This window comes from Pelodiscus sinensis, chromosome 15, assembly GCF_052426305.1.
Source record: "Pelodiscus sinensis isolate ZL-2025 chromosome 15, ASM5242630v1, whole genome shotgun sequence".
Lineage (NCBI taxonomy): Eukaryota > Metazoa > Chordata > Testudines > Trionychidae > Pelodiscus > Pelodiscus sinensis.
In genome coordinates this window covers 40665223-40685629 of record NC_143066.1, presented here as the reverse complement: position 1 = coordinate 40685629, position 20407 = coordinate 40665223, and the positions used below count along the sequence as shown (strand labels likewise).

At 47.3% G+C, this 20407-nt stretch overlaps 1 protein-coding gene across 3 annotated transcripts in view; it reads right to left on the bottom strand.

Moving 5' to 3' along the window:
- GRID2IP (Grid2 interacting protein) overlaps positions 1–20407 on the bottom strand; it is a 103490-nt gene that overhangs the window by 65092 nt on the left and 17991 nt on the right. For 2 of the 3 annotated variants that reach the window (XM_075899867.2, XM_075899868.2), the window contains exon 3: positions 18920–19074. In XM_075899867.2, coding sequence (XP_075755982.2) covers positions 18920–19074 — 155 coding nt within the window. Of the gene's footprint in view, positions 1–3106; positions 3386–18919; positions 19075–20407 lie in introns of those variants that run through there. The other variant, XM_075899871.2, reaches the window with a different exon arrangement.

The window sequence follows — 20407 nt, the reverse complement described above, 5'->3', positions numbered from 1 at the left end:
CCTCCTTCACCAGAGTTCTGCGCAGTGGCCAAAAATCTGGCCCTGATCTCTGCAGACTACCTATCCCTGCCTATACCTCCTGCTCTCTGAAAGATAAAGCAGCTATACTCCCAGAGGTGTGTATGACACAACACACGGGTGGCAATTATGCCCCCCACATACTAAAACTGCAAACAGTGGGCCTGACCCTTTACTCACATAACCTGATGAAAACTGGAGTCTGTCTCTGGAAGTGAGAGTTCTAGTGCTGTAAAACTGCTGGAAGGGAGAGGAGATGTGGGCTCCTCCAGCTTTCAGGAGAGACATTTCAGTATGGTAGATGGGGCAGGGAAGGGACTCAGGTTTTGTGAAAATATATCACCCTTCCAAGCAACTAAATCAATGTAAATGCATTTCTAACTCAAAAGAATTGATGTGTATCAGCCATAGCTTCTTCCAAGCACATCCAGTCACGTTGCTCTATTTGGGGCCTAGTCTGCTTTTAACTCTGTGGTCTGGAAATAACAAATTCAGCTTTCCGCGCCTGTTTCATTGAAAAGACGCTAAAAACATTTTTGAATCGAATAATCACTTTCTGACATAAAAATTACAAAGTCATTTTAACTTTAAAAAACTACACGTGGCTAGGGTTGCCAGGTGTCCGGTATTGACCCGGACAGTCCGGTATTTTCACCTCCTGTCCGGTAAAAAATTTCAGAAAACACCGGACACCTAAAATGTCTGGTATTTTCTAATTTTTGAAAATCCTGGGTACTTACCTGGTTCCGCAGGGGAGCTGTCTGCCCTGGAGCAGGGAGACAAGATGGCCTGTTAGGGCCAAAAAGCCTCAAAGGCGTTTCTTAAAGGGGCCACGCTGTTTTTTATTTTTTTTATTTTTTTAGCTTAATAACTCTCAGGTTTTGGTTTTTTTCTCAACAACTTTGGTATCCCCCTTTTTTTTTTCCCTCAACAGAATTCCCCCCCCCCCCCCAGTGTTTTTTTTTTGGTATGGGGGGGGGGAGAATTTGGTATTTTTGGTTAAACCATCTGGCAACCCTACACATTGCTATTTGTTTTGACTGAGCCATTACTGACACCATGAGAAAGGACTACGTCAAAACAAAGAGTAATATCTTCACAGGAGAGTTTACACAGGACCATGCTGGTCATGACCTATTTGAACTTTACCCTTGGTAAAAGGAGCCTCACTCCCAGCTATTTTCATTCTTGTGATCCAGCAGCAGATACCTTTTCTGCTGCCCTAATTCCTTTTTGGGGTCATCCAACATATGTCTAACATATGTTTAACTAGAAGATTAGCGATTTTTTAGAGGGAAACAAGCAAGAAGCTGCTTTTCTTCTTTTCTCTCTCCTGCTTTCCACAGAAGATCTGCATGGATTTTTAGATGAGAGAATTCTTTGATTTAAAGTTCTAAAATCTTTACAAAAGCAGCAAGACAAAATAAAGCAAATCCAGTGGGGATATTGTCTATAGCTCTTACTAACAGTATTTCCACATAAAAACAGGGGAAAAAAAATACATCATATCTTAGAAGAGCAGATCTTCGGGTGGGGGGAGTAGGGAAAATGGAACAATCTCAAATATATAAATCCCTCCTCTGGCTAAAATTAAATTTCTTATCCAGCGAGTGTCACAGATGGCTGGAGAAGTTTAATACTGTGACATTCCAAGCAATTTTATTGCTGTGAAAAGCAAGCCGAGAAAAATAGATTGGGTCTGAACCATTATTAAAATGAACTTAGTGGAATTTCTTCAGTAATAGGAGAATCCCTGATGGGTAGAGGTTTTATCTTTGGCAGAGATCTAAAGTGACTTTGATTAAAAAAATCAATCATACTCCCATCACTCTGGAAGGGAGGGGATGTTCATGGAATACACTGTTTGGTTTTCTTCCAACAAATGTAGGTTGCTTAAAAAGCAAACAAATGATTTACAATAAAGAAAGTACCAGTAATACACTGTACTGCTGAATGCATCCTTACACCAAAATACAGCCTGAGGAAAAGACATCAAGAAAGTGCACAGAAATACATATAAACCTAGAGTTATCATTGAATGAACAAATATGATCTGAGGCCAGGGGGATAAACAGGAAGATTAGATTCTGAATGTAACCTGCACTAGACACATTCAGCAATTCAAGCCCCAAGTTAAAAGGACAGTATCAATTTAAGTATGGAATAATAATTATAGTTTGTAAAAACAAGCTTTTATAACACTGAAGAGCAATAGAAAGAGCCAATTAATGTCCAACCTCAATCAAGCAGATTGTGATAAGGTTATACATTTCCATCATATACCAACTCTTAACAAAAATGATTGTTATAAACCCCCAAATACTACCGTACTAGGCATCTAAAAACAAGATGGACAATAATGAAGTTTTGTAACTTTAATGATGTTCACTTGTCCAAGCCGAGAGAAATGCAAAATGTGAACAAAGAGCATACTAGTGACCCATACACTGTATTTTTAAGGCTCAAATGCACTGTAATTAATTTAAGAAAGAAATCTGTTTCTTTACAAAATAAGTGGAGTGTCCCTTTCAAGTATCTGGAAAAAGTCATTCTGAGACAGCATTAGGAAGGTACCCTTCAGTATAGAGATGTGCTGCAACTTCCTTGCTAATACTGCAACTCCTCCATGCAATAAAAACAGTTGTGGAATGAAAGAGCTCAGAGGTTTGCACAGTCAGGATCCCAGCTGGCCAAAAACTAACTAAAATCACAACATAGTCACTTAAATGTGTGACATACACCTCTACACACCCATACTCAAGTTCAACCTAAAAGTGTTCTCCAAGTAATAGGGAGTTCCAAGTTCCATTGTCCAGAGTCACTTTTCTGGGGGAAAGGACATTTATAGGTGCCCAAGGAATAAAGAGGAAAAAGTTTCCCTCTCTCCCTTTACTTGGCTGAGTCCATGGTCCCAACAAGTCACCTATGATGGAAGCCCTTGTATAGGGAGGATGTTTAGCATTAATTAACTTTAACAGGCTGAGATTTTGCAGGGTCCAGTGTTATCATTAGATTATGGAATTAAGCTGTTAAAATCAGTTCCGTTCCGCCCCTGACTCCCCCAGGAAAGGTCTAATTTGTTACTTACCCAAAGCAGCTCATCTTTCCCTCTTGCTGCTGTCGTTCATCATTCCTGAGTGAGCAGAACTAAAATTGTGTACTTTCACTATGCATACCAACCCGATGGGCAAAAGCACTGAGTGCAGTGAGGCACTGGCACAGCATGTGCATTATCCCTGCTATCCACCACGGAACGGATGGAGAAAATGTCAGCAAATTAAAATCTGCAGGAGCTTAATTCTGGATAAATGGGCTGAAATCCATTTGAGAAAAAACCTTCAACCCTAGCATGGAGGGAGGGGGAGTGTCTCTCCAGAAACGAGGTTTGATTGTGTGTTAAAGCGATGTGTTCCCGAGGTAAGCGGTATGCCAAACACACACCTTTCAGGAAATATGTTCAATCATTAAGGGGGGAGACACATGGAGGAAACAGCAAAGGCGGAAACCCAACAGCAGCAGCAGCAGCATCCCAAAATTAAATCCAGCGAATGCAAAGGAAAGATCCAATCAGGCTGCAGCTAGGGTTAGCAGCTGAAGTGGGGATTGATAAGCTGCATTATTCTGCACACAGTACATGGCAGCATGGAAAAATCTGCATTGCATTCAGAGGTGTGATTTAACCGGAGAAAGAACGCGCTTGTGATGCTGTGGCCTGGGGGAGGGGACAGTGCAGAGTACACTGTGGACTGACGGAGGACAACTACATGCACATACTGTATGAGGGGCACAGAAGGCCCTAGCAGCAGAAAACCTGCCAGAGTTTCACTGCCTGAGAGGCAGACCACAGAGGGGCCTGCTGGGAGACCCAATTATAAGAACACTCCTAATTTCACCACTTCTGATTGAAAAGAAATCACTACACTTTTGCTGAAATCTACAAGTAAAATAATTCACCCAAGAATTAACAAGCAGAAGGATAGTGCGTATGTTATTGTGAAACCACTGGATTCCAGTAATAAAAACCAGAATACTCGCATGCAACACGTCTCCATTCTGTTCCTTTAGCTACTACTGCTAGACGCACAGTGAGTCACTGCATGCCCCAAGACCTGATATCAGGGGTGGGCAATACAAAAACAGCACCTCGTCAAGGTGAGTCCCTAGCAGGGGGCCTCTGCTAGATTACCTGCGTCTCCACAGGTATCAGGTGATCGCAGCTTTTGTTGGCCACACATTGCTGTTTGTGGGCAATATGAGAGGTGGGAAGTGGTGCACACAGGGATACCGCTGCCCACCACTCCCATTGGCTGTGAACAGCAATCCGTGGCCAACGAGAGCCGCAATCGCAGGATGCCAGAGTTTAGATAAAGTTAAAAAATGGAAACATGTGACCACTCAGGTAAGGTCACTCAAACGTCATTAACTCTGCCCCTGCTTTCCTGCCCACAGCACTGAAAACAAGTGGTTAAAGCTCTCAGGACAACATACATCTTCAGCACATCAGTGACTGGAAACCCTGAGAAATGATCTGCTTGTCTACTGCTGTGTCATTTACACTGGAGGGTTTCTTCAGAGCTTCAGCCTCTGACTTCTGTCTTCTTTAAGACCAGGCTTTTGCAGCTTTGAGCCGACTGCCCACCCCCTGGCCCTTGGTACAGAGGCAATGTAGGGAGCGGGAATTGGAGCCGGCACTGCCTCCCGCCTCTCCCGGCGTGTAAACGTGTATCTGCTGAAAATTTCACCGGATACATGTTTACACAAATAAATGCATTTAACATTCCTAGTTCAGGGAATTGGGAATCGCTATTTCTGATGCTCTGTGCAGGTCTCTGGTTTGCTTCAGTTGGGGTCAGCACCAGCAAGGTGGAAAATCTAAATCTCCGTTCCTCCACCCTAGACTCTGATCCTCCGGATAGAGACACTAAGCCCCCTCCGCTCCACTGGGGTGCAGCATGTGCAACACCCTATTGGACTAGCACCTTGATGACTACTCGCACAACACAGAAGGCTGGGCAGAATTCCAGACAGCAGCAACACGAAGGGAGATGAATCAAAAGGAAGGAGCAAGTCAAAATACAACTGGGGTATGAAAGCAAGAGGAATGCTCAGGTAGGGATGTTAAATATTGGTTAATTGAATAGCTGAGTAACCTCATGAATTCTTATCTATTAGTCAACTATTCTATAGTCTCCAGGGGCGGGGCCAGCAGGCAGTGTGCTCCAGCCTCACTCCCAAGAAGCCCCCTGCCACTCCGAGCTACTGCCTCTTTATCAGATGCAGCAGTGCTGGGTGCCAGGTGGGGCTCATAATACACTTTAAATGCAGAGCCGCAGCGGGGGTAGGTCCCAGACGTGCTGCAAGCCAGGAATGAGCTGGGCTGCTGGCCAGCCTGCTAAAAAATTTACTGGTGGGACGTGGGAGGGAAATGCGTGTAGTCTATAGCATTAACCGATATATTTTGGGGTTTTTTTTTGCTTATTGGTTAATTGACTACACTATTACGTCCCTATCCTCAGGCAGGAGTGAGAGCCAACCAAATGTATGTTACCCCCTGAGCCCTCAACACAAACCATTACAGCCCCGAACCATCCCAGATAGTCACTCCAGGACAGGGGTGCGCAATACTTTTCAATGGGGGACCACTCCAAGAATTTTGTAAGTGGTCGGGGCTGCACTTTTCTGTGGTATTAATGGAGTGGGTGCGGGGTCTGGGATGGAGTTTGGGTACTTGAGGGGGCTCTGGGGAAGGGACTGGGGTGGAGGACAGGAGTCACAGGGAGGGAGTTGAATGCAGAAGACAGTTGTGACCTGGGACAGGGATGCAGGAGGGGTTGCAGAAAGATTGGGTGCAGGAGAGGGTTGCAATCTAGTACAAGGTGTTAGGACGTGGGAGGGGGAAGGGTGCCAGGTGCAGGCTCTGGCCAGGAGGTGCTTACCATAGGCAGCTTCTGACCAGCAACCCAGCAGCATCCTCAGGCAGGCTCCCTGCCTGCCGCAGCCCCACACCCCACTCAAAGCGACTGGTTGCTAGGATTCCTGTGTGCCTCTCTGCATGGTGCACTCCTTGGGGGGAGAGGGCAACGGGTCTCTGCGTGTGGTAAGCACCTACAAGGAAGCCGCGAGGCTGGTGCTGGGAGTAGGGGCAGGACATGGAGACCCTCTTCCCCCTAAGAAGTGTGCACTGCCCAGAGACGCGCACACTGGCTCCAGCAGCTGGCCACTTTGAGCAGCGTGTGGGATAGGGAGGGAGCCTGATTGAGGGTTCTGCTAGGCCGCAGCAGGTTGGATCCAAATGTCTGGTGTGCTGGATCTGGCCTGGGGGCCATATTTTGCTCACCCTGGGACTTGCTCCAGGACCTCCTTGCTACCCAGGCTTCAGCCTACATGTGCCCTCATGGCACGTCCTCCCCTGATTTTGGAGAGGAAAGGAAAGAAGCTGGGTAGTTAAAAAAACCAGCTAGGAAACTAAACTGAAGGCAGAACAGCTCCTTTGGCCATTTCCTTCTGCTTGACTTCAAATCCTCCGAGAGTTCCCAAGTGTGCCATGATGAGTAGATTTCCATGGCTAGTTTAGTGATGCTGAGAGGGGATTCCATATGCTAGTCGAAGGACCTTGCTGCCCACAGACAGCAGCTCAGAGTTCAAGAACAGATGAGTACGCTCCAGAAACCATTATCCAATTCAGATTGATTGCCATTCACCTGAAGGTGCAGCATCCCGCAGAGTCATGTGTGCACTCTGCCCAAGTATGCTGTAAGCCCACACACACCTGTAATACAGTATTAGCAATACCTTGCCTCTGAAAACCTCCAGATACTTAACAAATATTATCCTCAAAGCCTCCAGCCCTGCTGAGAGGTAGGCATTATACTGTCCCCAAATGACAGAAGAATAAATTGAAGCCGAAAGAGGTTAAGTGACACGCTCAGGGGCAAAGTCTGGAAAAAACCTCAAGAGTCATGACTCCCTGACATCTTTACTATCCATTAGACCTCATTCCACTGCTGCCGCAAGGGACACGTCCCCTGGCTATCCTTCACTTATGCTCTACAGCAAATGCAGTGTCTCAGCCCTTATCTTCAAGGTGCTCAATGGTCTGGGCTATGAATACCTAAACGATCATCTAAAGTCCCAGGACAAGGATCCTGATTGACTGCTCTGCTCCTCTGGCCAACGGAACCATCCACTGCACAGGCAAAGCTCCCTTGTGCACAGGGAGGTGAATGGTTAACTGATGAACCGGTTACGGAAGCAGTGGAGGCTGGAGCATCCCCCTGGCCGCCTCAGGCAGGGGGCTGCGCCAGCCCAGAGGGGCCCACTACAGGCAAGGTTGTCCAGCCCTGCCAGAGTAGCCCCCATTTGTGGTGGGCCTGGCCTGGCCGGGCCGGAGCAGCGCACCACAGATGGGGATACTCCGGTCCAGCTGGAGCAGACCCTGCCCATGGCAGGCCCAGCCTAACTGGGGCAGCACACTGCAGACAGGGGCACTCCAACTGAATCAGAACAGCCCCCACTCACAGAGAGGTCCGCTCCACCCCTGCAGCAGCAGGTGGGGGGGCCCGCTCCAGCCCAGCCAGGCAGCAGCAGCTCCCCCACCCCCACCCACTCCTGTTTAAACAGTGAACTGATTAAATGTGATTTTACATCCCTAATTTCAAACCTCTGTATCCAAAATATAGGGATGGTTGGATTCATGGACTTGATTTAAACCCATCCCTAGTGAAAAAAGTAGGAGGATACTTGATGGAATAGACTCATCTCAAGACAGGTATGAATTACCCAAAACTATATGCAACAACCAGTAAATCTGCAGCAAATCAGAGCATCTTATCACCTTTCATTCTGGATAACTCATGGAAAAGTTCTGCTCAATCAGCAGCAACCGTCAAAAAAGCAAGGCTACAGAAACAATGAGATGGAGACTAATGCAGAAAATCTTCTAATGCCTTTATCTGACTGAATGATCCCTACCAGAAATACTGTATTTAGTGCATGCCACTGCGACCTAGAGGGGACTCACAGAGGCTTAATGAGAAGTTGGAGAAACTTCCTCCTGAAGAGCAAGTGAAAAGACTGAAACTGTGTAAAGTTTTTGGAGAGGAGACAAATAAGAGGGGCACTCTAGAAGCATGTTAACTATTATAGAGAGACAACGAGGTTTCCTTTACCCTTTTCTCATAAGCTGATACTGAATTAAACCAAACGGCAACAAATGTTAAACTGAGCAAAGGAAATGCTTTTTACAGAACATGTGATTGACCTGTGGCACTCACTGCCACAAGACATCCGTGAAGCCACGTACATAACAGAATTAGACATTTAGATTTATATTCCCATTTATTAGGGAAATAAACTCTCATGCTTGAGGGCATGAGCCTACCATGAAGTTTGGGAGGTGCAGAGGGAATGTCCTCAGGGCAGGTTATTCCATAAGTGCCCATTCTGGGTCCCTTGACCCCTTTCTCTGAAGCCACTCATACTGGTCACTGTCTATCTGGCCTAGATGGTTTGCAGGTCTGATCTAGAACAGACGTCACCATCCCTACACGTCCATACCTCTGTATAGCAGAAGAAAGCACAAGAGATTGTGCTAAGAGAATTCTGGGGCTCAGTTCTCCCGTGTCTGAATTGGGCATCTGTCACGTTACTGAATTTAAGGGAAGCAGCCAGATTCCTGCTGCACCTATAGGTGGGGGTGTTGGCCCCAAAAATGATATAAAAGGGGGCCATGTGAGGTGCTGAATAGAAGCTTACTGTCTGCTAATCCTATGTACGCTAGTCATGTGATTGTATAACGTCTGTGTGTGAAGTTATAAGCATGTACTTTGTATGAATACTGAACATTTCTCTGCATGTGGTTGAGCACTGGGCAGAGCACAGCCTATGGACATGCTAATTAGCGAGGCTATGTGGGACAATAGCACTCAATGGGCCAAGGACACACCTCGGGAATGAGGACTGACACCTAAGGGTTACCACCAGGGAACACAGTGATAGGCCACTAGGCAGGTGACCTGCTGCAGCCAAGAAGAGACCAGAAAGGATGTATAAAGATGTCATGTGGCTGGCTCCATCTTGGTACTCAGCTCAGCCCCTCATCCCAGAGGCAGCAGTGCAGGGATCGAAGGGCCGGAAAGAACTGTGGACCCATCCTGACCTAGGATGCGCAACAAGGACTTTTAATCCAGGAGTTATAACATCTTTGCTGCAAGCCTGCATCGAGACCTGGGAGATTCGATGCATGTAATGTGTGATACTTTAGCAACCTCACTCTCATGCTTTTCTTTACTGTAGTAATAAACCTTTAGATCAGTGGTCCCCAACCTTTGGAGGTTGCCGGGTGCCAGGGGGCTTGGCCGTTCGCCTGCCGGGCGCCAGGGGGCGGGGCCCCCCATAGCCGCGCGCCCGGGGGCGGGGCAGGGCCCCCCCATATCCGTGCGCCCGGGGCCGGCGCCCCATTCTCCAAGCTCCACGCGCCCCGGGCCGGCGCCCCCCCTTCCTCAAGTGCCACGCGCCTGGGGCCGGCGCCTCCTCCAAGCACCACGCGCCCAGAGCGCGGGCGGCCAATTCGCGGTGCTCCTGGGGCTGGCGCTCACTGTGCGCCATGCACCTGGGGCCGGCTCCGGCACTGTACATGCACCACGTTCCCAGGGCCAGGCCAGCCCCGAGCACTTGGCGGGCGCACACGAATGCCCCCGCGGGCGCCATGGCACCCGCGGGCACCGTGTTGGGACCACTGCTTTAGATGGTAGATTCTAAAGGAATGGCTCAGCATGATTTATGGGTAAGATCCAGAGTGTAAATTGACCTGGGAACTGTGGCTGGTTTCTTGGAACCGGACAGAATTTGTTCGGGGAAGGTGAGATTGGGTTCTAGACCCCTCACCTGTGTATGAGGCCCGGGGCCATCTGGGGCGCGGATATTGCTGGGGTGTCGGAGGGGTTTTGCTCGTGAGGCTTCAGGTAGGGACTGGTTTGTGGCCAGTTTGGAAAGGTCTCCAGTCTGGGGACTGTAAGGAGCCCTGAATTAGAGCAATTCGCCCTGAGCGGACGCCCTCAGCTGTGCCCAGACCCGGCCTGGTCCGTCACAGCATCAAGGAACTTCAACCAGCTCCTCAATTCTGCTATGGACAAGCTAAGAGCCCCCAAACCAGACCAGAAGGGAACTGGTGCAGGTTTATGCTAACAATGGGTTCATCCCCAGACGGGGAATTCAGAGCAACATTCATACCTCTGCACAATACAAAATCCAATCCATGGTGTCAGATGTACAGAAAAAAATCCAGCGTAGGCAGCTTATAGTGTACATAAGGCAAGACATACAGCCTGGCTCATGCTTCCCACAACACAGCTGGCAAACAGGAACCTGGGTTTCCTGCAATATTTTCTCTCAAATTCTTTCCATTAGATTAAAGGGTAAATCTTCTCCCTGAGCTGAGTATTTCATTCACATTAAACTGAGATTAGTTGCCCATAGTCTGAGCCCTCCTAACCAAGCCCTAACCTTTCACACCAGGGCACGGGGAACAATTAAGGATTTTTTTAAATCACTTCTTTTCCACATCACAGGAAACAAAAATTGAAGTTGCCTTGATGACTTTGCCCTTTTGGGGAATCAGGCACTGGGGAGTGACGGCTCTGATTAGGCGTCAGAAATCCATGTGTCAGCATCAGGAGATTAACAGATGATATCTACTTTGACTTCAGACTCTGCCACAACATGCTGTGCACGAGGGAATAATATGAACAGCGAGGAAAACAAGCAACAGGCAATACTCTATGGGCTTCGAGGTCCAGGTGGAATAAGCACCTGAAAGTTCAGGTGTTCATCTGACTCCACTGTATAGAAAAATCCTATAGAATTTCATAGGGTGGAAGACAGTATAGCTCCATAGTAATGGAATAGAGCCTATAGAAATTATGTGAATCCCAAAGAGAACTGTTTAGAGAATAAGGTTGTTTCTAGAAGCGGTGTGTGTGTGGGGAGGGGGGGGGTTGGTATTGTTTTTAATTTCAGGATGGATTTGAGTTTTAAGTGAAGGTCCAATTTTGAGTGAGGTTTTATTCTATCCACACTGGTTCACCTGTCTCTCCCCTGTCTGTACACTGAGATCCATATCATTTCAGCTGTTTATGTTTTGTATCTATGCATCCATAAAAATCTAGGCATAACACTTATAATCTTGATAGAGATTTTTCATGCCTAGGTCTCAAGCCCTTCCCAAGAAGATAAGAATTGTTGCATCCATTTCCCAGAGGAGTTAGCTGAGAGCAGAGAGATTAAACGAGTCCAGCCTGCCCAAAGTCACACAGCAGCAGAGCTGAGAACAGAAGCCAGGACTCAGGACTCCCAGCTCCACATCTAACCCACTGGAGTCTGTCTACTCCCTTCGCTGATGAGCATTAGAAATGAACATAGCTGGAAGTTTCCCCACCATCTGCCTCCATAAATAAGCTGATTTTTCTGTCTGTAAACTCCTTAAGTGTGCCTGATCTGTCTTGTATGTACATCTTCCTGTGTCTGAGTGTGGGCTGAGCAACAGCAATATTGAGATCTTCTGCTGTGCCTTCTAGCCAAAGAGCTCACCGTTTCACTGCAAATAACGAACACGCCAGGCGGGGGTTAGTGTGTTTCACAGACTGGCAAACAGAGGCACCAAGAGGTGAGACAAAGTTAACAGAAGAGCCAGGAGCAGACCCCTAATCTCTTGCCACCCTAGACGGTGCGCTAGCCCCCAACCATCCAGGATCACTGTAGTTAAGCACTCAGAGATGTTCCACTAGGAACAAGATTTATTTGGAAAGGCAGAATTTATTTATTTAATCAAAATCCATTATGATTATCTGGAATAATTACATGGGAATGATGTTTGGTTGGTCTTCCCCCAAGCAGGGGAGGCCTGACATCAGCTACACATGCTGAGTGCACACATTCTTTCCATGGTCTGCCTGCCTGAGATGTGCAGTTCTTGAAGTAAGGAGAACATAGCCCTGCCCCACCTAGCAGCATTCTGACTTTGACTGCCCCAGGTCAAAGAAAACCAGAAATTCCCCACATACCCGGAGCTGCAGGTAAAAGGTGGCAAGCATGGATGGGTGCCAGGAGACAGAGTCCATCTCTCAGGCACGTTTGAAAGGTGCTGGGATGGGGAGGACTAGACCAGATGCCCCCAGCTAGAGGCCTTGCTGCACGCCACAGCAAAGAGAAGAGCAGAAAATAGGTCCTCCAAGCAGACTAGAGTAGCTGCTTCTCCAGCAGCCAATCAGGGCTTAGCAGGCTCATATAAAAGAAGCTGCAGGGCCAGGGCCTGGCAGTTCCTCACTGGAGTGCGACCCAGCCAGGTCTAGAAACTGACTGGGAGGACAGCAGCACCTCGGACAGCTCCGAGTGCAGCTGAACTTCAGACCTGGTTGAGACCCAGGTCCAGTGGCTGAAGACCAGCCACAACCGATTACAACACTTGACAGAACCCTGGCCATGGTGTGCTGAGAGGCTGGTCTCAAAGCCCCGAGAGAGAGGGCTGGACGGAGCTGCGACTTAGGGAAGTGGCCAAGGGAGCAAGGGAGCAGCAGACAGCAGAGACAGCTAGTAGGCAATTGCTACTTACAGGGTCCCTGGGCCAGGACCCAGAACAGTGGGTGGGCCTACTCCCCTGCTCTGACCTCCCAGCAGGTACAGCAAAGGGGTAAGAAGAAGCCTGGTCCCAACCAACTGACCAGAAAGCCACTTGGGACACTTCCACTCCCGGAGATAGCCACGGCTGAGACATTTCAGACACAACTCTGCCCATGAGAGGATGAGCCCGGTCACCGGTGCCCATGACCTCATTCATGGTTCACTTTTTCTTTCTCCTAAAGGAAGCTACATGCAGTAAATGCACGTGGTAATGGGTCAGTACTTCCATCTGAAACATGGTGTGATGCTGCGTGAGGAAGACGGGCAAGATGGGTTGTGAACTCCCACCACTTTCTTTGAGTCGCCGTTCCCTTTGCAAAGGTTTCTAAACTCTGCGCATGGAGGACAGTTGTTATGGCAACCGTAATAGCTTACAGTTCTGCTGATTAAACAGGAATTGAAAAGCTGGGCCCAGAGTGGAGCCAGATGGACGCCTGATTCCCTAATGATCATCCCCGACAGACCATAATCCCCATCATGTGCCCTGAATGCAGACGGCATCCCAGAGCAAAACAGACCTGGCACTGCCTGGCCTTAAAAGCATGCGCAGCACCTGCTAGCAATACAGACTGTGAGCCCCCACTTACAGCAGGTTAACACCACGGAAATCAATGTGTGACTGAGCGCAAAGTCAAAGCTGCTGTGCATGAAGTTGACATACCCATGCTGCCATCAGCATGAAACACTCAATCTACTGAGAACCATTTATTAGCCAGAGTGACCATGATTGAGGGCGTTGCACTGGGCATTGCATAATGAAGTTCCCAGATCTCTCACAAGCCTGCAAATCCACAAATCTTTTGGGTATCCCATGAACGGAACCAGGTACGGTCAGGGCGTGCACCCCTTTGCATGTCCATGGAGAGTCTGAGAGCACAGTGTGTGCGCTGGGGTGGTTTTATCCATCCTATCAACCTGGCCAAAAAGCATGAAATGCCTTTTTTTTTTTTTGTTAAATATAATGACTAAGGAAGGCCAGTTCTCTGTGATGTTATATATGCTGTGCCTAATGCTCATTTATGACTCAGGCCCCTTTACACTGCTCTGGCAGCGAGCATAAATGTCATTTATGCCTACTTTAAGGCTTCTTTACACTGCCACACTGGTGTAGAGTGACTTTTTTGTAAATGGGAATCAGGTCCCCACTCTTTACACTTGAAGAGACAGGCATAGCGACTATTTCTGCACGGGAAAACCTAACATACATGTTCCATTCCCAGTGCTGTGCGCAGTGGTATAGACACATAAGTCTCCCCAGAGCTTAGCCATTCTAACTGATGTCTGTCAAGTTTCTTTTGGAGGGATGGTACATCTCCCTTCCTCCACCGCTCTGTTATTCAGGAAAAGCCAACTTCTGTGATCTAGTGTATTTACCCACAGGAAGGGAGAGATTCAGATACAGAACATATTCATAGACACACAGCCGCCTGGCGATGCAATACACGCCCACCTCCTTTGCACACATGCAAATATACACTTTCCTTTGGCAGGTATGTGCACAGACACATACTATCTCCACAATCCCAAGACACCTCAAACCTGTACCCCATCCACTCTGCACACGCACACGGATACACACACACACACACACACACACACACACACACACGATGTGAAAGGTTAACCAATAACCATCACCCTGAAAGTAGTTGATGGAGCAGCTCCCCACCCAGCCTGAGCAATGCCTGTCTATGGTTATGTCCAGCCCAGCCCCTGACGCAGGTTACGTGCTGGATCCCCGGGAATCGAGCCAACAGGGGCTGCCAGCCCTGCTGCCAGGGAGCCAGCTACAGAGCCTGCACCAAAGCCACCCCAGGAGCGGAACTCTTGCCAGCTCTGCTCCCAGGGAAGTGGCTTTGCTGCAGCAGCAAAACCTCCCCCCAACAGCAGGATGGGCAGGGGCTGGAGGCTCTGCTCCCAGGGCTGCTTCGCTGTGGGCTCTGTAATATAAAAGCGTATTTAAGCATTCTGCTGCAGAGCCTGCAGTGTGTAACCTGTAGGAATTTTAGCGGTTTCACGGTTACCCTTTGGAACGAATGTTTACATTCCTAACACACCCCGGCAGAAAGCAGAGCAAACAGCACTGCCAAGGATAGTCTCATCCAGAGGCTCAGGGGTGGAGCAATATTTAAAGCCCCACAAACCATGTAAATGGCTCCGCATCAAGAGCTCTCCCAGCCTTCCACAGCACCCTCATTATATGTTTCAGCTGAGCCGGGTGTGAAAGCTGAGAGGAAGTGTCCCGTGGGAAACAGGAAATAATGAATTTGCCACTAATTCAACACTGAATTAAAAGAAAATCACCAAGCACGGAGCCCGCTCGTATCCTTCTGGTGCCCCAGCTTGCTCCCCACCAGTCTGAGTTCAAACTCGGGATTGGGGCAGGGGAGCATGCTGTCTGGAAATGACACGGGAAGGGGAGATTTTAGCTGCTTTTCTCCTTCTCATAATACAGTAATTTTCCCTTCAAGTTTTGAAAGGCAAATTATCCCGGCGAGACCTCGCAGAGCCTATGGCCCACTCTTTTTCTCAGGACAGGCAGCAAGCGTTGGGATGGCATGTGGCAGGGCAGTGCTGTAATTGCAGGCTTCACTCAGCGCCACACAAAGCTGACACTCGGGCTGTCAAATGGACCAAGGGCTGCAGTGTGTTTACAGAGGAATGCAAATCCAGCCACTTCCAGAAGCCTAAAGTCAGGCAAAAGATTTGGCAACTTTGGCAATTTTCCGCTGTCTTCAAGGAGAGCGGGATCAGTCCCTGTTTGTTCATAGGGAAATAGTGGGTTTTGTGCCGCAGATTAATTAAAATAGTGCTGTTCATTCTGGGGACCACGACAAACTGAAAGGAATTCAGAGAAGACAAGTACCATATAGTGATAAAAGACTGGAGAGACTGAACAGAGCTCATCATGAAATGCTGAGGGTGTCCCCGTTGGCACCAGAACTCCTCACTGTTGTGCGGAAAAAGGGAAGTCGAGGAGAGTATTTCTCCCGTTGACCTCCCGTTGTGGAGACAGCACCGAGCTCGGCTTAAGGTACGTCGACTCCAGCTATGTTATTTACATAGCTAAGTTGTATACTATAAGCCGACCTTCTCTCCTCAGTGTAGACCTGAACTTAATGTAAGTCATCTATTGACATCAGCTGAATTACATCAATATACAATTCATATACGTGAGAGCAGAATGAGGCCCCACAAGAATGTTATGGGTGTAAACATCAAGAAGGGAAAGGAATTTTTTAGGGTGGTTTAGGAAGTCAGAGGAAACAAAGGAACATGCAGAAAAGCATCCTGGCTGTGATATGTATTAGAATCCTAGAACTGGAAGGGACCTAAAGGGTCATCGAGTCCAGTACCCTGCCCTCAGAGCAGGACCAAGCACTATCTAAGATCATCCCTGATAAGTGTCTGTCTAACCTGCTCTTAAATATCTCCAGCAATGGAGATTCCTCAACCTCCCTAGGCAATTTATTCCAGTGTTTCAGGATACTGACAGGGAGGAAGTTTTTCCTAATGTCCAAGCTAAACTTCCCTGGCTGCAATTCAAGCCCATTGTTTCTTGTCCTATCCTCAGAGGCCAAGGAGAACAGTTTTTCTCCCTCCTCCTTGTAACACCTTTTTAGATACAGGCAGTCCCCTTTTTAGATACAGGCAGTCCCTACAGATAGGGACTGTAGGTTTGTTCTTAAGTTGAATTTGTATGTAAGTCGGAACTGGTACATATTGTAGGGGAAACTCTAGCCAAACATTTCTCCAGAGCTCAGTTTTTTCTCCCACACCTCACTTCCTCAGTCCTTTATTCTCAAGCTGAGGTGTCTGCTGAGAGAAGCCGCTCTGCGTCTCCCTGGTCTGCTGGGAGGGGGGGGGGGCGCGCTAGCTTCGCGTCTCCCTGGTCTGCTGGGGGGAAGCAGCTAGTGCGGGGTTGCCTCACCCCGTTTGTAAGTAGGGATCTGATGTAAGTCGGATCCATGTAACCCGGGGACTGCCTGTACTTGAAAACTGCTATCATGTCCTCTCCCAGTTTTCTCTTGTCTAAACTAAACAAGCCCTGTTCTTTCAGTCTTCCCTCATAGCTCATGTTCTCTAGACCTTTAATAATTTTTGTTGCTCTTTTCTGGACCCTCTCCAATTTCTCCACATCTTTCCTGAAATGCGGTGCACAGAACTGGACACAATACTCCAACCGAGGGCTAATCAGCACAGAGTAGAGTGGAAGAATAACTTCTCGTGTCTTGCTCACAACACCCCTGTTAATAAAGCCCAGAATCATTAGGCCACAAAACAGTCTCCTCAGGGATGTGGAAGCATCTGAGGCAGCCAGACACATGGGCAAAGCACAGAAGCAGACTGCAGAGAGGAATCCTGAATGGGACATGACCCATTTTCTATTGCTAATAATCTATTATTCTAGACTTCTATAGTCACATAGGAGTTGCTCTATAACCACGGCTCCTGAGGGAGTCTTTCCCTCTTTCCTTACAAGAGCGTCATGAATTTGGTGCACTGGAAAGGGGCTCAACTGAATAGACTTAACTACTAATTTGTGTTTCCCAGGCCCATGGCATCTGTTTGCCTCACAGAAATGGCAACATCCCATCCCAGGGCATGGGAAGCAGCTCAGAAGCAGCACCGCAATGGCAGCAGATGGGCATAAGGTAAAAATCTGCCGGCCAATCTGGCAGAAATAAAGTCTTGGCTGCTCCCTCGCATTCTGATTCACCCTCCGGTCCCCAGTCTTCCCACCCAGAAATCTGCCTCTCCTGCTTATCAATCCACCACCACCCTGACTGAGCCCTAATTTATCTCCAGTTTTCTAATTGTGGATGTTGTTTTATTTTCCATCATCTTCCTGGTTACTCTCCAGACATTCTGTTACTAATTTAGATTCTATTTCAAATGATGTTCAAAAAGGGATCCAATTAAAAGGCTGTTGGTAGATGAATGACTCACCAAGGAAGGCAACTAACCAGAATATTTCTGTGAACTCAACTATGGGAGATTTACATAAGAACATAAGAACGGCCATACTTAGTCAGACCAAAGGTCCATCTAGCCCAGTGTCCTATCTGCCGACAGTGGCCAATACCAGATGCTCCAAATTTCATCCCTCAACTGACACTAGCCACAGCAAACGTCACCTGTGCAAGCAGAGTTATGCATGACACATACCCATGTGCTAGGGCAGTGTTTCTCAACCAGTGGTACGAGAACCCTCAGGGGTAGAAGTCTGAGGGGTACATCAACACAACTGAAATTTCGAGAAAACTGAATTTTTGTTTTAAGTTTTACAGCGCTTTATTATCTTTGTACTTTTTACACCCAAAAATTTCATCGCCCGCCCAGCTACAATTAAGTTGTTTAAACAAATGTGTTGCAATGGTAGAAAAAAGTTGTGTGTGTCTGAAAACTGTAGGTACTGGGGGTACTTGTACTTTTTTTTAAAGGGGGTACTTGTAATTTTTTTTAAAGGGTACTTCATAAAAAAAGGTTGAGAAACACCTGTGCTAGGGCACACATATCTAACCAGTGGACTCCCCTACCTAGTGAATGCACTTGCCATGCAAATGTGTTCTGTACAATCCTGTAGCTGGGACTCGAACAAAGAGCCTAAGATCTGTAAGCAGAAATTGTTGCAAGTGGGTCAAAAGAGAGTGTCCTGATGGCTAATCTGTGACCTTTATGAACTTCACACAGGAAAGAATTCAGGCCCTTCTGCTCTAGTTTACAACCCTCTCACTTGAACTCCACTTAGCTGTAGTTATAGCTCCAGGGGGCTCTAGCATGAGTGACACAAACATCCTGGAGTAGGTCTAATGTTCCACCCAGTAGTGGGGCCACAAACACGGTCATAAAGTGCTAGAAGATTTCCTACTGACCTCACCTCTGATCAGGTCCCTGGAGAACAATGTATAAACGTCAGCTTGTGGCAATCTGTTTTTGTGCAATGGTGAGTTAGTAGTCTCAGCTGTGAGTTAGTAAAGCTGATCTGGCCTCAGTCAGGCGTCTGCTTCTTTTGATAGATTCAAAACAATATCGCTTCAGCTGAGTCACTGTGCGTGTCTTACAGTTCCCAAATCAAGAAAGTGAAAGATTCTTGATGCTGCTGGTTGCAGAACTATCTCTGTAATTAGGGCCCAAAATTCCCTTCATCCATTTTCACCTCACCATTTAGCTGCCCCATGTATTAAATACCCACATGATGTTATGGTTACTGACAACTTTGTACCTGATATTGTCAATGAGAAGTTGATGGGATTCTTTGGTGAGAATCATGGAAAGGGTATAAGCCAAGTATTCCACCTTCCGCTCTGCCGCATAATGCTTCAAAATGGTGAAAACTTTCTCTTTTACCTCTGGTTGATCTCCGAGAATTTCGTCAACCTGTGTGGGAGTGGTTACAAGAGGCCCATTACAGAGGAAGAAACTAGCATGAACCACAACAGAAATGAAACCACCAGAAACACAGACATATTAGTGATACTTGGACCAACCCAAAAGAGAAGAAACAATTTACTTAAAAAGCAAACAAACCTACCCTTTATAATCATGTTAGATGCTAGTGACACAAACTCAGGGCTCCCTCCCACTTCACAACTGTCATTATCTTTTGCCATGGTCAGTGAGAACTTTACAGTAATGGCAGAATTAAAAATGTTCCTACTTCAGAAGCACAGAACCTTCGTTCGCAGATAACCTTCACTTGCAGTGTAGGGCATATGACACAGTTGAGCAGTTCTGTTTCGACCCTCTAGCTTTAATTACTGCTTGATTACACAGAGTGACATTTTCTTGCTATCAATTCTTGAAATGCTGCAGAAAAATAGGAAATTCACCTTTGGGGCACTCTTGTCTTGGTGCAGAAAGTGGGAAGGGCCCAGTCTGGTTCCCTGTCTCTGGTTTGTGTGCCACTGCTAGTATATCACGCTTTTGTGACTGAGATTATGAACTCCCTTTCTCTACCTTAATGAAGAGTCTTGATGCTAGTCTTCAGTGCATCTTAGCTGGCCTTCAATCACTCAGTCACACATACTCTGACCCATAGCAGAACCTTCAAGCGGGTCATGACCCTGGGTACGTCTACACTGCACGGCTATTTCCGAAATAAGCTGTTCCAGAATTGTTATTCTGAAATAGCTTAATTCAAAATAGCACATCTACACTGCAGGGAAGCCTCAAAATTAGTCCGAGGCAGGCTTCCCTAATGTAGATGTGCTATCTCGATTTAGAGCCCCAGGAGGCACCGGGGAGGAATTACTTAGAATGGCCCTGGTGAGGGGCTAATTCAAAATAGCAGCAGTGGAACGTCTACACACGCCTTATTTCGAAATAGCTATTTCAGAATAGACGTTACTCCTTGTACAATGAAGTTTACAGGTTTTGGAATAAGCTGCCCGTTATTTCAGAATTATTTCAAAATAACAGAATGGCTGTGTAGATGCTCACATTGCTACTACGAAATAACGCTAGTTATCTCGAAATAACGGTGCAGTGTAGACACACCCCAAGACAGGTCTGAAAGATCCCAGCTCTAATATATAAATGAACAGGAGGCATCAATAGGTACAAGCAGGAAAGGTCAAGGTCTTACTCTGGTCTCTCTGTTAGTACAGTTACCCTGGAAGACGGGAACTTGCTGTGCTAGCTGGCTTTGGAGCCCTCTGCCCACCCTGGAATGCATTACTTCAGAGCACTGGTGGGTTTGCTTACCATAGAC